Below are 17,946 nucleotides of genomic sequence, written 5' to 3'. Positions count from 1 at the left end.
GAGAAGAGAAGAGAAGAGAAGAGAAGAGAAGAGAAGAGAAGAGAAGAGAAGAGAAAAGAGAAGAGAAGAAAAGAAATGCAACTACCACTACTTATTCAAAGCAGAGCAAGATCACAGTTTTAATGAACTGATTCTTGTGATTGCACTGTTTTATCTTCTGGGTGTGTGTGCATGTGTATATGACTCTAAAATGTCAAATTAAAACTGCTTCCTTCAAGGCTCTGAAATAAATGTAACCTCTGTGATTTTTTTTTCCCTTTCCAGTATAATGAAGAACTCCATTATGTTGAGCCATGCTTGAATGGGACCTTAGTCCAGGCAGATAGGACCAACAAAGAGGTAAGGAGAGGAAGGGAAGCCGAAGGGATCATATGGTGTGCTGACACATATCACTTGATTACCAAAGCTTTGGTGAATAAACTCAATCCTAGTTTATTAAAATTAAAAATTATAAATGACTGTGTAGCCAATTCAAAGGGGATTTACTGCCTGTTGCAGAGAGCAAAGCATTTAATTGCTTGGTTCAAATCATTTTATGGAAATGTTGTCATTGAAATTAAGATGTTGGCTCATTTTTTTTTGCTGCAGGTTACATTGCCCCCCTGAGCAGACCATTTGAACTAAAGCCTTTAAATATATCTTTCTTTTATTCCATTATTGGAAAATAAGTTGGACTGAGCCTTCCAAAGCTAGAGAGATCTTCTTTGCTTTAGGAAATATATGAAACATATGTTCCAGTAAATATAACTGGAAATCAATTTCTGTGGAGAAATACAATTTTCCCAAAGACTTTCCTTTTCATTCACAAAAACCCTTCCTCTCTTGGATATCTCAAGAGGCTAAATTGGAAATCTGGGCTGAGATAGGGGCACATTTAGCACCCAAGCCTTTGGTATTTTTGACATTATAGAAGAGGAATGGTGGTTTCCTAGAGAGAACCCTGTTTGAGGAGTTGGAAGACCTCAGTTCAAATCCATTTTGTTACCCTGTGACCGGTTTGGCAAGTCATTAAACTCCTCAACCTCAGTTCCCCCATCTGTATAATGACATCATTGGATCAAGTAGACTCTATGCTGTTTTCCAGATAAATATCTCCCAGCCTATTACTTCCAAACTTGTAAAGCCCTTCATATAAGTTCACTTCCATAAGTCTCACAGCAACTACATGAAATGTAGTTGGGTGACATTTGGGTGCTGACAAGCGATGTATGCTACTTACACGCTTACTGATGCTGCTGAAGTGGTAAACATCCACACCTAGCTTGCTACGCTGGTTTCTTTTCTCAAGCCACAGAGAAACAGACTGTCACATAACAATCTTGGAATACGGTACATATCAGGGTCGCCATGTGGTGCCACCCATGGACTATCAGTCCACTGATTGTATCAGAAGATATGTAAAACCTGTGAATGCCCTTTCTCGGTGGCTGTAGGATGGCCCACTCTTCAGCAGCAGACACAAACTATGTAGAGGAAAATTCTTCCCCCCACTTCTCCCTGGCAAAATTCTACTAAGATTATGGATATAGTGTCTGGCCCCAGGTTCTATCTACATAGATCTAGGGGTACGAACTGGTGTATTATCAAAAATTGTTAGAAGAAGGAATTGCCTCATTTCTGTTCTGAACTTCAACCACACCTTAGGAAAAACATTGACAAATGAACATTATTCATAGACTTAAATGATTTGTTTCAATGATCCTGGGATTTCTTGAAATGCAGTTAGATAACTGTGACTGAGCTATGGAAACTTCCAGGCTCGTCTATATCCTGTTCCTGAAATCTTTAGCTGTTCCTGCAATGCTTCAAATTTCCTGCACACAACTACCATGGTCCCTATATCTGTCCCATTTCTTCCTTTGCTACGCTGAGCTTTGGATGCAGGGACAACATGAGTGAGTGAATCCTAATGTCAAAGCCACTGCAAGGTCCTGTGGCATGGTCAGAAAGTACTGTGGTGTTAGCCCGGGATTTTACATGAAGGGAATCATAGGATGGATATCCTTTCCAAAGGAAAAGGGAGTGACAGGTGAAGAACAGAAAGGGGTGGGGTGCTTGGCTTTTTAATTTTTTTAAGTTTTATATAAATCCACCATTGGACTAAACTCATACTTAAGTGGTGCACTTCACTGCATTGATACAAGGATAATAATCCCCATTATAAAGATATAGAAACTGAGACTCAGAAAGTGACATCTGTGAACCTGGATCTTTCTGAGTGAGTCCTACACTTGACTGATTACAACACATTACTGTCTTCTATTAGGTAGTAGCATCATAGCACCCACTGTGAGTTGTAGTCACAAGCACAATGGGATTTTTCCTATCCTGTAACTTTCAACCCACAATCTGTAGGGGAGACGAACAAGTGAACTTCAAAGTTGGGATTTCTTAGGGCCATGGAGCTTGGCAAAGTGAGATCCTGCAGGATTGGAGAGGACGAAGAATGTCTTTGGGCATCTTTCTTCTTGGTTGTTGAATGTTGTATGATTACTTCCCCACCAGTAAAATAGTCAGGAAAAAAGGATCTAATTTAATGAAAGTGAGTTGAGGAGGAACAGACCCAGGCAAATGAAAATTCAGGCTAGAGTTTTAGGAGAAAACCACACACAAACCCTAATACTGGGGGAAGGAGTAAACTATTCAGGGAAGTTCCTTGTCTATATTCATTTTCTAGGTGAAGGGAAGAAAAATGACAAGCTACTATGGGATTTCTTTGGGGATTTTCTTTTTGGCTGCCCAGAGCACAACTCTGGCTTTTTTTCTCATTAAGGACAATGCGATATCCTCCAAAACTCTCAGACAGGTGTCCACCAAAGGAATCTGAGAAATGAAAATGAGAAGATGAGTCCAACAGGCAAAACTGTCCAGCCTGCTTCCAGAAGCAGTGTCCATTAATGGGACAGTTGGCTCTTTCAAATGTGAGCTTGAAATTTTATTGTGAGAAACTAGGTGGGATGTCGAATTGCCTCTGAACGATTTGTATGTTAATGATAAGGGAATATAGTACAATTGAGGCAGAAAGACTCCAGTTCACTTCTTGCTCTGGCTTGCTCTGTGACCTTGAGCAAGGCATTTAATCCTTGCACATCGCAAGCAAATAAGCAAATGGGTACTAAAATGGTTGTCAATCTATATTGGGTGGGATCTTCTACATGTGTGTATGCATGTATGTGTGAACATACATGTGCATATGTAGGAATATATTATATATGTATATATTATACATAAAATAATGTCTTACTCTCTATACATGTATACACACAGATATACATATATGTGTGTATCTATCTATCATTTCCTGTTTTATTCCTAGGGACTGGGAATTCACTGTAGGTTTCCATGTAGAAAAATGGTGTAATTAAACTTGAGCTTTATGAAAATTACTTTAGAAGTAGCAAAAAAAAGAATTAGAGTAGAAAAATAATGGCACATTAGAGATCAGAAAGGAAGCTATTATTATAATTGATCAACAGGGACACATTAAGAAATGAGTATGTGCCAACACTGTGCTTAGTGCAGGGGTATGAAGACAAAAGGAAAGTCACCTCCACCCTCACAGAGTTTATGTCCTATGGAGGAGAGAAGATTTACATTTATAAGTATGAGCACAACACAATGTTCTCCCTCTAAAAACATAATTTAATAAAGTAAATGTCAGTTCCTTCTGGGAAGGGGAACACTAGCAGTTTTAAGACCAGGAAAGGCTTCATGAAGGATCTGACACATTATGTTTTTAATAGCATTTTATTCTAATTATATGTAAAGACAATTTTTAATGTTCATTTTTAAAATAAAATTTTGGGTTCCAAATTTTCTCCCTCCTTCCCCTCCTCCCCCCCCTTCAAAAGGTAAGCATTGATATAGGTCATATATGTGCAATCATAGACAACATATTTCCATATTAGTCATGTTGTAAAAGAAGAAACTATTTGCCAAAAAAAAGTTACAGTTTGTAAAAGGAGGAAAAAAACTACAAAAAATAAAGAAAGTGAAAATAATAGTTTAATCTGCATTCAGACTCTACAGTTCTTTCTCTGGATGTGGAGTCTGAAATCTTTGGGTATTTTCTTGGATCATTATATTGCTGAGAAGAGCTAAGTCAATTACAGCTGATCATCACACAATGTTGCTGTTACTGTATATAGTATTCTACTGGTTTTGTTCACTTCACTCAGCAGCAGTTCATGGAAGTTTTTCTAGGTTTTTTAGAAGTCCACCTGTTCATCATTTCTCATAGAATAATAATATTCCATTCCATTTTCTACCACAATTTGTTCAGCCATTCCCCAACTGACAGGCATCCCCTCAGTTTCCAATTCTTGGCCACCACACAAAGAGCAGCAGGTGACACTTTAACTGAATCTTTCAGGATATCAGGAAAGTGAGATGAAGAAGGAGTGCTAGGCATGGGGCACAGCCAAGACAAAAGTGTGGAGATGAGAAATGGTACATCTCAGGCAGGGAGGGGCAGATTGTACATCCCCATCTTTGAATCATTGACATAGATCCACCAGTACACCAAATTCATATCTGGGTGGTGCTTCACTGAAGCGAATAGATTAGTACGGTTGCATTGAAGAGAGTGAGGTGGGATGCAAGTATAATAAGACTGGAGAGATAGAAAGTAGTCACAGTTGTAAGGAATTTTAAGTGCCCAACACAAGACTATATAGTTGATTCTTGATGCAATAGGCAGGTGGTGGAGTTTGTTGAGCAACAGAATCTGCCCTGAAAATCTTTTTGGCAGCTGCCTTAAAGATGGATTGTAACAGGGAGAAGCTTAAAACAGGGAAACCAAGCAGGAGACTATTGTGAAAGTACAGGTAAGTGATGACAAGGGTCTAAACCAGAATGGTGGCTGTAGGAGTGGAGTAGGAATGCTGTATGTGAAAAATGTTGTGGAGATAGAAAGAAAATTTGTCAGCTGTTTAGATGTATGGGAGATTGAGGAGTCAGGGCATGATGAAAACAGGTCATGAACCTGGTGACTGAAGGATGGATGGGCTTTCAGTGGTAATAGGGAAGGAAGGGTGGGTCTTGGGAGAAAGACAATGAGTTCTTTTTTAGAAATGTTGAGGTTGATATGCCTCTGGAACATCCATTCTGAAACTTTAATAGGCAGTTATTCCTGCGGGAACAGAGCTCAAGATGAAGAAGGGACTAGTATTCAGCTGGTAGAGCACAGAGAGAGGGCAGTGCCTCCTCAAACTCAGGTGCAAGAGATGATCCAGAAAGAGATTAAAGAAGATGGGGAATGAGAAGATGCTATTATATATGGGAATTCAGACCTCATTAGTATCTTTATAGAAAGCAATTTCAGTTGAATGAAGTAAGAAGACAGATTACAGGGTATTAAAAAGAGTGAAAGGAGAGAAAGTAGTGACATGATGGTAGCTTTTTCAATGAGTTTGGTTGAGTAAGGGAGAAGAGTTATAGGACGAATGGACATGGCAATGTCTAATGAGGGCTTCCTAAGGATAGGGGGAAGTTTGTAGGCAGAAGTGTAGAAAGTAGTAAACTGGGAGACAATGAAGATGATGGGGAGGCAGTATTTAAGGCCAATCTGCAGGAGGAGAAGGGATAGATGGTACACGAGAAGGATTGGCCTTGGCAAGGAGAAAGGGCACCTCAAATATTGTAGCAAAAGGAGATGACGGGGATGGATGTCAACAGGTTGTGGAATGTGCAGAAGGGAGAATCAGGAGTTTTCATTAGGTAGTGTCGGTTTTTCAATAATCTGTGGAGTGAGGGCCTCAGCTAAGAGAATGGAGAAGAGTACTTCATGGGGATTTGAGAAGAGAAAAGTCTTGGAAAAGTCCTATGGAGAGTAGAATAGAAAACCAATTAAAGGAAGACTAAACAGTGTTTGGTAAAGGGGCCTTGAATTAGGATATTAGAAAAGAGAATGGAAAGGACCATGTCTGGGTCACCTCAACTCTTTATAACTGAATACTTGCCAACTACACTATCAAAACAAGAAAACATGGGGCGGCCAGGTAGCACAGCGAGTAAGAGCCCCGGCCCCAGAGTTGGGATACCTGGGATCGAATCTGGGCTCAGACACTTAGCACCCACCCAGAAACACCTGGCCGTGTCACCTTGAGCAAGTTACTTGACCCCAATTGCTTAAAAAAAACCCAAAACAAGAAAGCACAAGGCACAGAAACCAAAAAGAGCTCATATATCTTTGTTTCAGATATTGTTCTCTATACTGAGTTTCATCTTCCATAATTACTGATTCCATATTGTTATATGCTCTGTGAAAGGTATCAGTCATTTCACAAGTCTTAGCCTCATGTACAAATTTACATATCCATCCCAGAAAAGGATAAAAGCATGGAAAGGCCTGTGATTCTGTGTGCCTCTTTACTCAACAGTTCCAAGATTGATCTACCATGACATGATGTCTAGATGACTAGGTGATTTCATTAAGCTAATTACAAATGTCTATTCACTTCAGTGCCTCTCAGTATGAAGATCTACCTCTCTTTGTCCATTGCAAATCTAGGTTGAATTGCCAGGCTACAAACTCACATTCACTAGATCTGTTATTTTAATATTTCAGTCTCATATGAATATACTCTTAGAAACCACTGTAATCATAGTCACTAAATCCTTCCATATTTCCTGGATCACAGCTTTCCCATCAGTTTCTTAAACCATGCAACAACATGTTCCAACTCAGGCTACTTCCTGAGTCTGTTAAGTATCCAGGAAGAATTAGAGACCTTTCATTTCTTTTGAAGCCATTCCTACAATGGGTAGAGAAAGGAATAGGGGGAAGTTTTCCTTAATAGCATACATCGATATCTCTGCCTTTTCTCAGTTCTACAGTGACTTGAGCTCTTGACAAGGGATAGATAAGTGGATGGATGGCTGAGAAATGATGCAGAGCTGGAATTGACAATGTGTGGCAAATGATAGGATATGATGAGTGAAGAGAGAAAGAATAAAAAATGATTCTGAAGTCAAGAGCCTAAATTATTGACAGAAATGTTTCCCCTTCAACAGAAAAAGAGACTTCAGAGAGGAGGATGTTTTAGAGGGAAGATTGTGAATTTACTTTTGTTGGTGCTGATTTTGGGAGATTGACACAATATCCAGGAACTGGGGCTCAGGAAAATGGGCAAGGCAGAGGAGAGCTTTACACTCATCTACCTAGAGATGATAATTGAATCTATGGCAAGGATTACTTCATCATCATTTTTTAAAAAAGGAAGATTCTTAGCCTCCATGTAGAAGGGCTGACCAGCACAAGGACAGGGCAACTAGTTTGACTCTATAGCCTGTGTACTCTATACTCTCTATAGACCTTCTGCTTCTCAGTCTCCCCTCTTCTGTTCTGCCTTGCAGAATCACTTCAAGATTTAGTGCAAAAAAAAAAAAAGACAGTGCAAGTACCAGTTCCTACAAGGGATTTCTCTGATTTCCCTCTCCCATTTTTTTTTCTCTACAATCTAATCTAATCTTCAATCTCTTTGTGTCTACCAGGTACTTCCCTGATTCCTACAAATATTACTGTCTCCCCATTTCTTAAAAAAGCTTTACTTGTTCCATCCCTTCCCACTCATAGTTACCACCCTATTTCTTTCTTTTTCTCTTCTTAATTCTCTACAATTTGGCTTCCAACCTCATAATTCAACTAAAATTACTCCCTCCATTATTACCAAACCTAATGGCTTTTGTTCAATCCTTAATCTTCATGATCTCTTCAGCCTTTGACACAATCACCCTTGTCCTGAGTTCTCTCTCCTTTCTAGGTTTTCATGACACTGCTCTCTCTTGGAATACCTCCTATAAGCCTTACTTCTTCTCAGTTTCCCTAGCTGGATCTTCATCTAGCTCACGGTCCCTAATTATGGGTTTTTCCCAAGAGTCTGTCACTGATCCCCTTCTCTTCTCCCTCTATGTTGTCTCATTTTTTATTTCATTAGCTCTCATGGATTCAACAATCCTCTCTATGCAGATGAACCCTAGAATTATTTTTGTAGCCATAGCTTTTTTCCTGACCTTCAGGATCACATTGCCAACTGGACATCTTTAACTGTATATTTCATTGGCATCTAAAACTCAACCTGTTCAAAGCAGACCTCATTATTCCTGCCCTCACTTTCTCTTTTTTGAACTCCTCTATTAATCCTTAGGGTGCCACTTTCTTACAAATCCCAAGCTTGAAACCTACGTATCATCATCAACTTTTTATTCTATTTCATCTTATATATCCAAATGGTTGCCTACTCTACCTTCCCACCATCTCTCGTATGCATTCCCTTCTTTCCAACCCTATCACTACTCTCATCCCCTAACTCCTGGACAATTTCAACATTCAAGGATAAGTGTCCTTGCCCCAGGTCTCTCCATGTTCCAGCCCATTCTCTACTCAATTGCCAGATGGATCTTCCTAAAACATCAACCCAACCATGGAACTTCCATGCTCAGTTAACCACAGGGACTCTTTATTCCCTCTAGTATCAAATAGAAAATCCTCTATTTAGCTTTTAAAACCCCTCAAAATCTGCTCCCTTCCTACTAATAATAAACACTTATTGACTGCCTTCCTGAAATAGTCCATGTATAATATAATTTGACAGATTGAGTCTCCATTAGTCCATATTTGATGGAAATTTCCCAAATCTATGATTCCCTATCACCATCTCTGCCTTGTGAAGGAGGTGAGCTTCAATACAAGATCACTAAGAAATTGTTTTGGGGGAACCAAAGCTGTTTTCATAATATTTTTAGTAGTTAATGTGGGTTGTCTTCTGACCCCATGTGGGAAAATCAAAATAGCAAAAAGGTCAGTGACTTATGTGGGTTTCTGAGGTTCATTGGTTTTGTAAGAAATCCATCCAAACAAACCCCAAATGGCGTCATGAGAATCAGTGGCTTTCTTAACAGCTTAATTATGAAACCAGAGAAAAGCAGCATCAGCCAGCCTTCTTACCTCCCTTCTGCTCCCTGCCTTGTCCCTTCTCCTTATAGAGACCACAGTCCATATAATTTTCAGATCTAATAGGTGGTTCACAGGCCAAAAGTGGGGTCAAATAGGGGTTTATTAATTCAGATTCTATATTTAAAACATGGATGTTTTAAATGGATTTAAAACAATTTTGTTTTTAAGGTTGGGGAAAAAGACATCCTAAGAGAAAAGAAAGGGAAGGAAAAGAAAGAAAGAAAAGAAAAAAGAAAAGAAGGAAAAAAGGAGATTAAATACCTAAGACAACAAAGCAAAATCTTCATAGAAATTAAAGGATCTCATGTGATTTAAAAGAACAGAAGATTCAGGAAGGTCATTGGCCCAGAGATGACACTCTTTTTTTTTCTTTAAAGACACATTTCAAAGTGAATCTAAAAACTGAAAGGGATTTTGGAGACTATCGATTCCAAGAATGGTGTGGTGAACCTTTGGCCTTGAGGCCACATGCGGCCTTTTAAGTTCTTGGGGGCAGCCTTTTGACTGAGTCCAAGTTTTACAGAACAAATGCTTTTATTAAGGGGATGTGTTCTATGAAACTTGGATTCCGTCAAAGGGCTAAACTTGAGGACCTATAGGGTCTCGTGTGGCCTGGGATCACAGGCTTCTCACCTCCGATTCTAGTCGAACACAGTTGGACGCACTGTGACTTGACCCCACCCTAATGATGTCATTTTGGTCCTCTTCAAGAACAGAGGACAACCGCCGCAAGTCCAATCCATGCCTGAATCAGAACACCTTCCCCATATTCTTGTTAAACCTCTACTCAGAACCCTTTAGTCATGGAAGAGGTCTCTTAAGACAACACAGCACTTCTTTTTCTCTTGAGAATTTCATAGAAAATATATTTGTATTTACATATATACATATGTGCATATATGTGTGTATATATCCACCTATGTATTTATATATATTGATATGTATTTGCACAAATATATCTGTATGTATCTATGTATACATATATGTATATATGTATGTGTGTATACAACCATAGCTATAACTATCTATCTAAACTTCATTGGCATAGAGGTATTCCAGTGAGGAAGTTGACACATACCCCCCTCCCCCCCAATGGAGGGGAAACTCTCTTTCCAAATTCACATCCAAAGCCATTGGCTGGAACACTGAGAAGATTGGTGGCATGCCAGTCGAAGATCGTACATGTTAGAGGCAGCATTTGAACATTTGAACTGTCCACTGTGCCTCTAATCCCCCATGCCTTTAATCCTCCCATCATATCCAGTCTAAATACATTTATCTACAATATGATTAGCTAATTGATCAAAACTCCAGAACTTGAGTGTACTTACAGGTCATCTAGACCAAACCCTCCACTTTACAGAAGAAAAATTAAGACCCAAAGAAGTTACTTGACTTGTCCAAGGTCATGCCAGAAGCAAGTTGTAGATCTTGTTCTAAGCACAGGCCTTCTAATTCAGATCCAGCTCTTTTCCTCTCTGCTTGCTCTCTATCCATTACTCCAAATTTTGCCTGCTGGGCTGACGCAACAAGAGTTCAATGTGTCTTCTCGGCGATGGGCAAATAGGGCTTTGAGAATGGCAGTCCTAGGATTGGCCATTCAGGCATATAGTTATTCCTAGGATTGGCCATTCAGGAATATAGTTATTCCAGCCAGCAGTCAACCTCAAGTCATGCCTAGGAATCCTTAAAGGGACCCACACCTTCTACAACAGACTGAGAGGAAAGAGTTGGGGGGGCAACAGCTGGAGGGAACAGCAGCCGTGGGGAAGTGTCATCTCCAGCCTTATGGGGAAGATAACAAGGTAAGCTGGAAAGCATCAGTAACCTAGGAACAATAACTACAAAAGGAAATTAAAAAGTAAGAAATGGGGAGCTAGATTACTTCAGAGATAGAAAAACAGTGTAGCTCAGGTATTGGGCCCTGCAAGCATCTCAGAACAGAGGACACGGCCTGATTTTATCAGCTGTATTTAGGGCTTTATGGACTAAAGAGCTCCCTCTGAAAGGTCTTCTCTTTCTGCAACTCCTCCCTCATGGTCCTTGTCCAGTCACAGGTAATGTAGCATAACCTGCTCATTTCTTTTACCTTAATATTCCCTGCATCTTGATTTTGTTTTAAGAAGGAAGAAAGAGATGATCTTCTGGAGGGGAACCCCTTTAGGGCCTAAAGACCTAAGCAGAGCTGATAATGTCAGGCTGGGTCCTCCATTCTGAGATGCTTACAGAGCCAAATAGCCAGAGAAAATGCCCAGAGCTGAGAGAGAGTGTCTTGTTCATGGAACGACCAGGAGGCTAGTGTCACTGAATCAAAGCAGTCACAAAAAATCCTCCATACAACATAGATTAGAAGCTACAAATAAGAAGAAAAAAGGCTGCCATAGAGACATGCATGGATTACAGTAAGCGGTAGTGAAAACAGAGAGCATGCGGTCTGTACACAGCCCACATAGTACTTGCTCTTCTAGAGAAGAGAGCTCCTCGGGGGAATTTAGAAGAATATGGCCACACATTTGAATAGGCTCATGAGATACCTGGATTTAGAGCTGGGATGAATCTTAGAGGCTAAGCTCCCGCTTTTCTAAATGGGAAACTGGAACCCAACAAGGTAAAGAAATGTTCCCCAAGTCACATAGGCAGTAAGTGCCAGAGCTGAGATTAAACACAAGGTTTCCGACTCTAGTTAATCTCTGTCCATTCTCCCTTTCTGCTGCTAAGTGGATATAATCTCTTTGAGGACAGGACTCTCTTTGGCATTGTCTCTGTATGCCCAGGGCCTACCACTTTAGAAATGCTTGCTGAGGGGCGGCCAGGTGGCTCAGCGAGTAATAGCACCGGCTCCAGTGTCAGGATGACCTGGGGATCAAATCTGGGCTCAAGATACGCAGCACCACACCCAGAAATAACTGGCCGTGTAACCTTGAGCAAGTTACTTAATCCCGATTGCTTTAAAAAAAAAAAAAAAGAAAGAAATGCTTGCTGAAAAAATGAATGAGAAAGTAAAGAAGTGAATGATAGGGACAAAGGAATTGGAATTGGTAGTGGTGAAATCACACAGTCAGGTACTGAGGTAATGGATAGACATGTACTTTTACATCTATCCCATAGGCTACTCTTTTGGGGACAATTGTTAATAAGTATTATGATGCTCTTTTCATGAAGAGTTTCATTCCTTGGCAATTTGTTTTAAAAGAAAGACTCAAAAAATCCTAGGGAATAAGACAATATATTTTAAATAAATATTCTCATCACTCTCTAAGCAAACCCTTTGCTACTTCCCCAGGGTCATCATTCACCCCTTTCCTTCATTTCCTCGAAGGCTCAGGCATATTGGTCTACTTGCTAATCCCCCCTCATGTTCCATGCTTCATCTCCATATTTTTGTACTCCCAATTGTTCTCTCTTCTAGACTGTTCTTGTCTCACCTCTGCCTCTTTGTACCTATGACTTCCTTCAGAACTCAATTTGAGGACTGCCTCCTTTTGGACGCCTTCCCTGAAAGTGTCAGCAGTGAGCACCTACCCGTTCAAACTTGACTTGGCTTTGCTTTGTATGTGTCTTATATATTTTCATGTTAACAATGATCATCCTGGATCCCATAGCCTAAAGACCAGGAGTACTATATTTCACCCCCAGCCCAGGGTTCTCAGGCACCCTTATAGGATAGAAAGTTTTACATTGTTGAAGTTCCCACTAATTTGGGGTCCAAACCCACCCCAGTTTCATTAAAGCACTTAGAAGTAAAATTTCAAAGGAAATGTGTTTCTAAAATATGAGGAATAAACATATAAACATCCTTGCTTAACACCTGGGGACCATCATTCCTCCATCTTAGTCTTCGGTAAGAGGGTTTAGATTGACAGCTTAACACAATTCTGTCACTAAATTAGTCCCACTGAGATGCAAGTGCAGGGTCTCCCTTTGACTTCTGTCCCAGGAGTACAGGTTCTCAGGGATTCCCTCCTGGCTTGGTGGTCACCTCCAGCTTGGAATCCTGGGCTACATGGCTTGGGCTTCCAGGTCAGCAGGTATATTCCCTCACCTGGAGCTGAAAAGGACAAGCAGAAGACTACCCCCCACCCTGTTTCAGAGGGCTACAAAGCCCAAGGAGGAGTATGGGGGGACCTCAGACCTTTCACCAGCTTACTGCAGTATGCTGCTTCAGGGAATGAATGAATCTTTCACCCTTATACATGGCCTGAAAACAGACAGAGACAGAGACAGGGAGAGATAGAGACAGGAAGAAAGACAGCCTTATGGAAAAACCATCCTGGCCAGGTAGTTTCAGAGACAATGCCATTTTAGCTGCTCAGTCATTGAGATGATGCTTCCCAACACAGAATGTCCATGACTGGTGTTCCTCCCCACCAGACGCAGGTCTGTGACATGGCCTCATGGATGTCTCCATCTTAGGCAATCTGGGCATGTACCCAACACTAGATCCATTTACATGCTCTCTTTTCTGGTAGAATGTGAACTCCTTAGCGTGGGGAATTTTTCATATTTTTTTATGTCTCCCCAGTGTCAAGGACATGCTATGTGCTTGACTGATAGGCAGCACTTAGTAAGAATGTACTGATTGATTAAATATGGCAAAGGCCCCCCATGGCAAAGGCTCCAAATTGCCTTACTCTGGGGAGAGGAAGCAGCTGTTCTCAACAAACCCAGCTGAAATGAACTCTGAGGAGCTCCAAAGCAGCATCATACCTCCCTCCGTTCATTCCGTGTGCACTCATTAGGTTTTGATACCAAGCTCATCAGAGAATTAACTAGCTAGGACATCAAATGCCCAAGCACCCACCGAGTCTCCGTGCTGGTGCTAACTTTTGGGATGGTTTCCTCTTCTGCTTTGATCATTGAATCAAAGAAGGATGATCTAAATGTCAGGGACAAAACGGAGTGTACACCCTCCTCCCAAGGCCATTAATGCCACTGTCTGTCCCTGGCTGTAGATTTCCGAGAACGGGTTTAATAGATCCCATTTCATCAGACAGTAGTGGCAGAAAGCAGCTTGCCATATGCACTGTAATGTAAGAAATGGGCGATGATCATATACTTGTCCTTATGACAGCAAGTGCCATGTCCTGGTATGTCCTGTGATTTAGTCATTTAGTTGTGTCCACCGGTTTGTGACCCTATTTGTGCTTTTCTTGGTAAAAATGTTGGCATCGTTTGCCATTTTCTTCTCCAGCTCATTTTATAGATGAGGAAATGGAGGCAAACAGGGTGAAGTGACTTGCCCAGGGTCACACAGCCAGTAAGTGTCTGATGCCAGATTTGAGCTCAGGAAGATGAGTACAGGCCCAGCATGTTATTCACTGAATGCTACCTAGCTTCCCCATGGTGTGCGCATAGCTTCCTTACTGATTTATTCAACAGTCATTAATTAAGAGCCTACTATGTGCTAGGCACTCTGCTGGGCACAGGGGGCACAATGATGAGACAAAAAGCAGTCCTTGTCTTCGGGGAACTTACATACTAACGGGGTAGCAAAGCTCATATGTCTTTATGACAGCTGGAGGTGGAGGGTCCATGCCAAGCATATGTGTCCTCTGCTCAGCTGCTGGGAGCCAGAGAAACACCATCACTCCCCACCACCAGCCTTACTCAACCAACCAAGCATTTATTCAACCCTTACTGTGTTCCAGGCACTTTGCAAAGCACTGGATACTAAGACCAAAGCAAAAGTCGTCCCCATTCTCAAGGATGTGACAGACTAATGGATACAGGATCTTTGTCTCAGGTCCATAACCCCACTGAATTTGTCTTTAAAAGATGATTTGAAAACCAATACTTTCCTGACTCCCAGTTTGCGAAGCTTGACCAGGAGCAAAAAATACTGTTCATGAATGTGGACAAAAGAGAAAGCTTTCTTTGGAGGAATAGGTAGAGGTAAGCTTGTCTGTGGGCAAAGAGGAAGCAGCTAGTCAGAATGCAGATGCCTCTGGGTGTGAAGAGAAAGGGAGGGGGAGGAGAGAGAGAGAGAGAGACAGAGAGAATGAGACAGAGAAAGAGAGACAGAGACAGAGAGACAGAGACAGAGAGACAGAGACAGACAGAGAGACAGACAGAGAGAGAGACAGACAGAGAGAGAGACAGACAAAGAGAGACAGAGATAGAGAGAGAGACAGAGAGACAGATAATGAGAGAGAGAGACAGAGACAGAGACAGAGGGAGAGAGACAGAGAGAGAGTCAGAAGGAGGAGAGGTAGAGAAAGAGACAAAGACAGGGACACAGAGCCATAGAGACAGAAATAGATACAAGGACAGAGAGACAGATAGTTATGTCTTCCACATTGCTGGTGTTAATGGCACAACACTCCTGCAATTGGAAAATTTGTGTAAAGTTTTTGACTCTCCCTTCATCTAAGAGAAGTCTGAATTTCTTTTCATTTTCTTTTATGGGATGTTTATAGTACTGTGTTTCCCTGATAATAAGACCTATCCCGAAAATAAGCCCTCCCCTTACTGTGTAAGATTCCTCTAAAATAAGCCCTCCCCCGAAAATAAGCCCTATTGAGATTGCTACTGTAGTGAAGGTGATCCCCTGAGCTACACGCTACATTATGGTACCCTCTGTATGCACCGTTCCCCGCCCCCCCTGGGTAAAACGCACGCCGCGCTCCGAGCTGCATCCAATCAGAGCTGCAGCAGTGAGCGCGTCATCCTGTTCTTCCCCAGTGATTTGCTTTTTGAATAAAAGTACATTTTTTTGTTCACATTTACCTGTTTATTAAAATTGCTGTCAATGTTCATTAAAATAAGCCCTCCTCTGAAAATAAGCCCTCTGGTGTTTTTCTGTCCAAAAAAATAATAAGACAGTGTCTTATTATCGGGGAAACACAGGTACCTTATTGTTAAATAGGGGTTAAGTATTTGGTTATATGTGCTCTGTTGTCTGCTGGCCTTCATGTGTCATCAGTGGCTTCTGTAAAACTCCCCCCAAATCCCCATCTAATTTCTTATGCCAACCTGTGAGATATCAAAGCTACAATGGGGAAAGTCATGACGGGGAAGGGAAAACTGTCCAGGTGTAGACACAGAGAGAGAGACAGAGATTGAGAGACAGTGAGACAGATGCCAGCAGACAGATAGAAAGTCAAGCATTTTGAAAGAGTGGTGAGTGTAACTGAGTCAAAGACTGTGTTTCTGAGACCAGCAGGGAAGAGAATTCTGCCAAAAAGGCTTAAATGGAAAACCCTGAGGTGATGTTGAAGGGCTTTAGTCCTGTTAGTGGAGAACAAATTTCCTTGGAACTCTCGACTAATGCCTTCTGTTCTCCACTGCTCTATGACTCTTGGCTTCTTTGCCTCACTACTGAAGGTCAGTTAATTTCTGGGAAATGAAACACAGGTTGGGAATCACAGGACCCTGGTTGGAATCTCCACTCTTCCCTTTTCTACCTGTGGAGTCTTGCACAAAACCCAAACTTCAGTGCAGAATTCCCCCAGGAGAGGCCTTGCCAAACTAACCTCATTTCAGCTTTTGATGGGGTTACTAAATGGGTAGGTATTATTTACCTAGACTTGAGAAACCATGTGACAGTGTCTGTCACACTTTTTACTGAAATGATTGAGTCATGTTGTCTCAACATTTATTATTGTTGTTCAGTCGTTTCAGTCATTTCCAAAGCTTTGTGACCCCATGCGTGGCAGGGTTCTTGGAAAAGACACTGATGTGATTTGCTATTACCTTCACTAGTTCATTTTATGGATGAGAAAACTGAGGCAAACAAGGTTAAGTGACTTGCTCAGGGTCACACAGCTAGGAAGTGGAGGCCAAATTAGAAATCAGGAAGATGAGTCTTCCTGATGCTAGACTTGACACTCTATTCAGTATGGCCACCTACCTACCCTTGACTAGACATAAGCATTGGTATATGGGCGGTGACCTGGTGGAATCATGGAACCCTTGAAACTGGGGCTCAGAGATTAATGCCATTTTAGAAGGCAGTCTCCCATGAAAATCCCAAAGAACTTTTCTTAAGATTGTGATCCTTGACATCTTATTAAATGACTTGTTTAAAATAATAAAACATCTTTCTTTTTTATTCTTTTTAAAATTTTCTTTTAATTAATTCTTAGTTTTCAACATTCATTTCTACAAGATCTTGAGTTCCAAATTTGGGCTTCCAAATTCTCTTCCCCCCCACCCCAAGATGGTAGGGATTCTTGATTCCCTTTACCCCAGTCTGCTCTCCATTCTGTCATTCCACCCCCCCCATCATGCCACCCTTCTTATCCCCTTCCCCCTTACTTTCCTAAAGGGCAAGATTCCCTATTGCATGTATATCTTATTTCCCAGTTGATTGTAAATAACAATTTTTAACATTTGTTTTTAAAATTTTGAGTTCCAACTTCTCTCCCTTCTTCCCTCCCCACTCACCCTCATTGAGGAGGCAAGCAATTCAATATAGGTTAAACATGTGTAGTTACGCAAAACACTTCCATAACAGTCATGTAGCAAAAGACTAAGTATATTTCCCTCCATCCTATCTCGCCCCCCCACTTCATCTATTTTCTCCTTTGACCCCGTCTCTTTGCAAAACTGTTGGCTTCTGACTACCCCTTCCTCCAATCTGCCCTACCTTTTATCACCCCCCCCTTATTTCCTTCCCCCTTACTTTCCTGTGAGTTAAGACACCCAATTGAGAGTGTATGTTATTTCCCTGCTTAAGCCAAATCCTATGAGAGTAAGGTTCACTCATTCCCTCTCACCTCCCCCCTCTTCCTCTCCATTGTGAAACCTTTTTCTGGCCTCTTTTATGTTAGATAATGTACCCCATTCTATCTCTTCCCTTCTTCTCCAAATATATTCTTCTCTCACATCTTAAGTTTGTTTTTAGATATCATCCCTTCATATTCAACTTACCCTGTGCCCTCTATCTATACATATATATATATGTACACACATATATAATATGTGTATGTTTGTATACACACACACTTATACACAACTACCCTAATACTGAGAAAAGGTCTCATGAGTTA

General features: G+C 41.1%; 1 protein-coding gene across 1 annotated transcript in view; it reads left to right on the top strand.

The window, feature by feature from the left end:
• Window positions 1-17,946, top strand: part of CACNA2D3 (calcium voltage-gated channel auxiliary subunit alpha2delta 3) — a 1,089,703-nt gene that overhangs the window by 491,666 nt on the left and 580,091 nt on the right. Inside the window, exon 9 of the mRNA XM_069084367.1 lies at window positions 265-339. Coding sequence (XP_068940468.1) covers window positions 265-339 — 75 coding nt within the window. The remainder of the gene's footprint in view (window positions 1-264; window positions 340-17,946) is intronic.

Source organism: Petaurus breviceps, unplaced genomic scaffold, assembly GCF_028583685.1.
Source record: "Petaurus breviceps papuanus isolate PSGF00001 unplaced genomic scaffold, PetGlider_PUasm1.0 174, whole genome shotgun sequence".
Classification (NCBI taxonomy): domain Eukaryota; kingdom Metazoa; phylum Chordata; class Mammalia; order Diprotodontia; family Petauridae; genus Petaurus; species Petaurus breviceps.
Note: the sequence above shows the minus strand (reverse complement) of the source record. Positions and strands in the feature narration are given on the sequence as shown.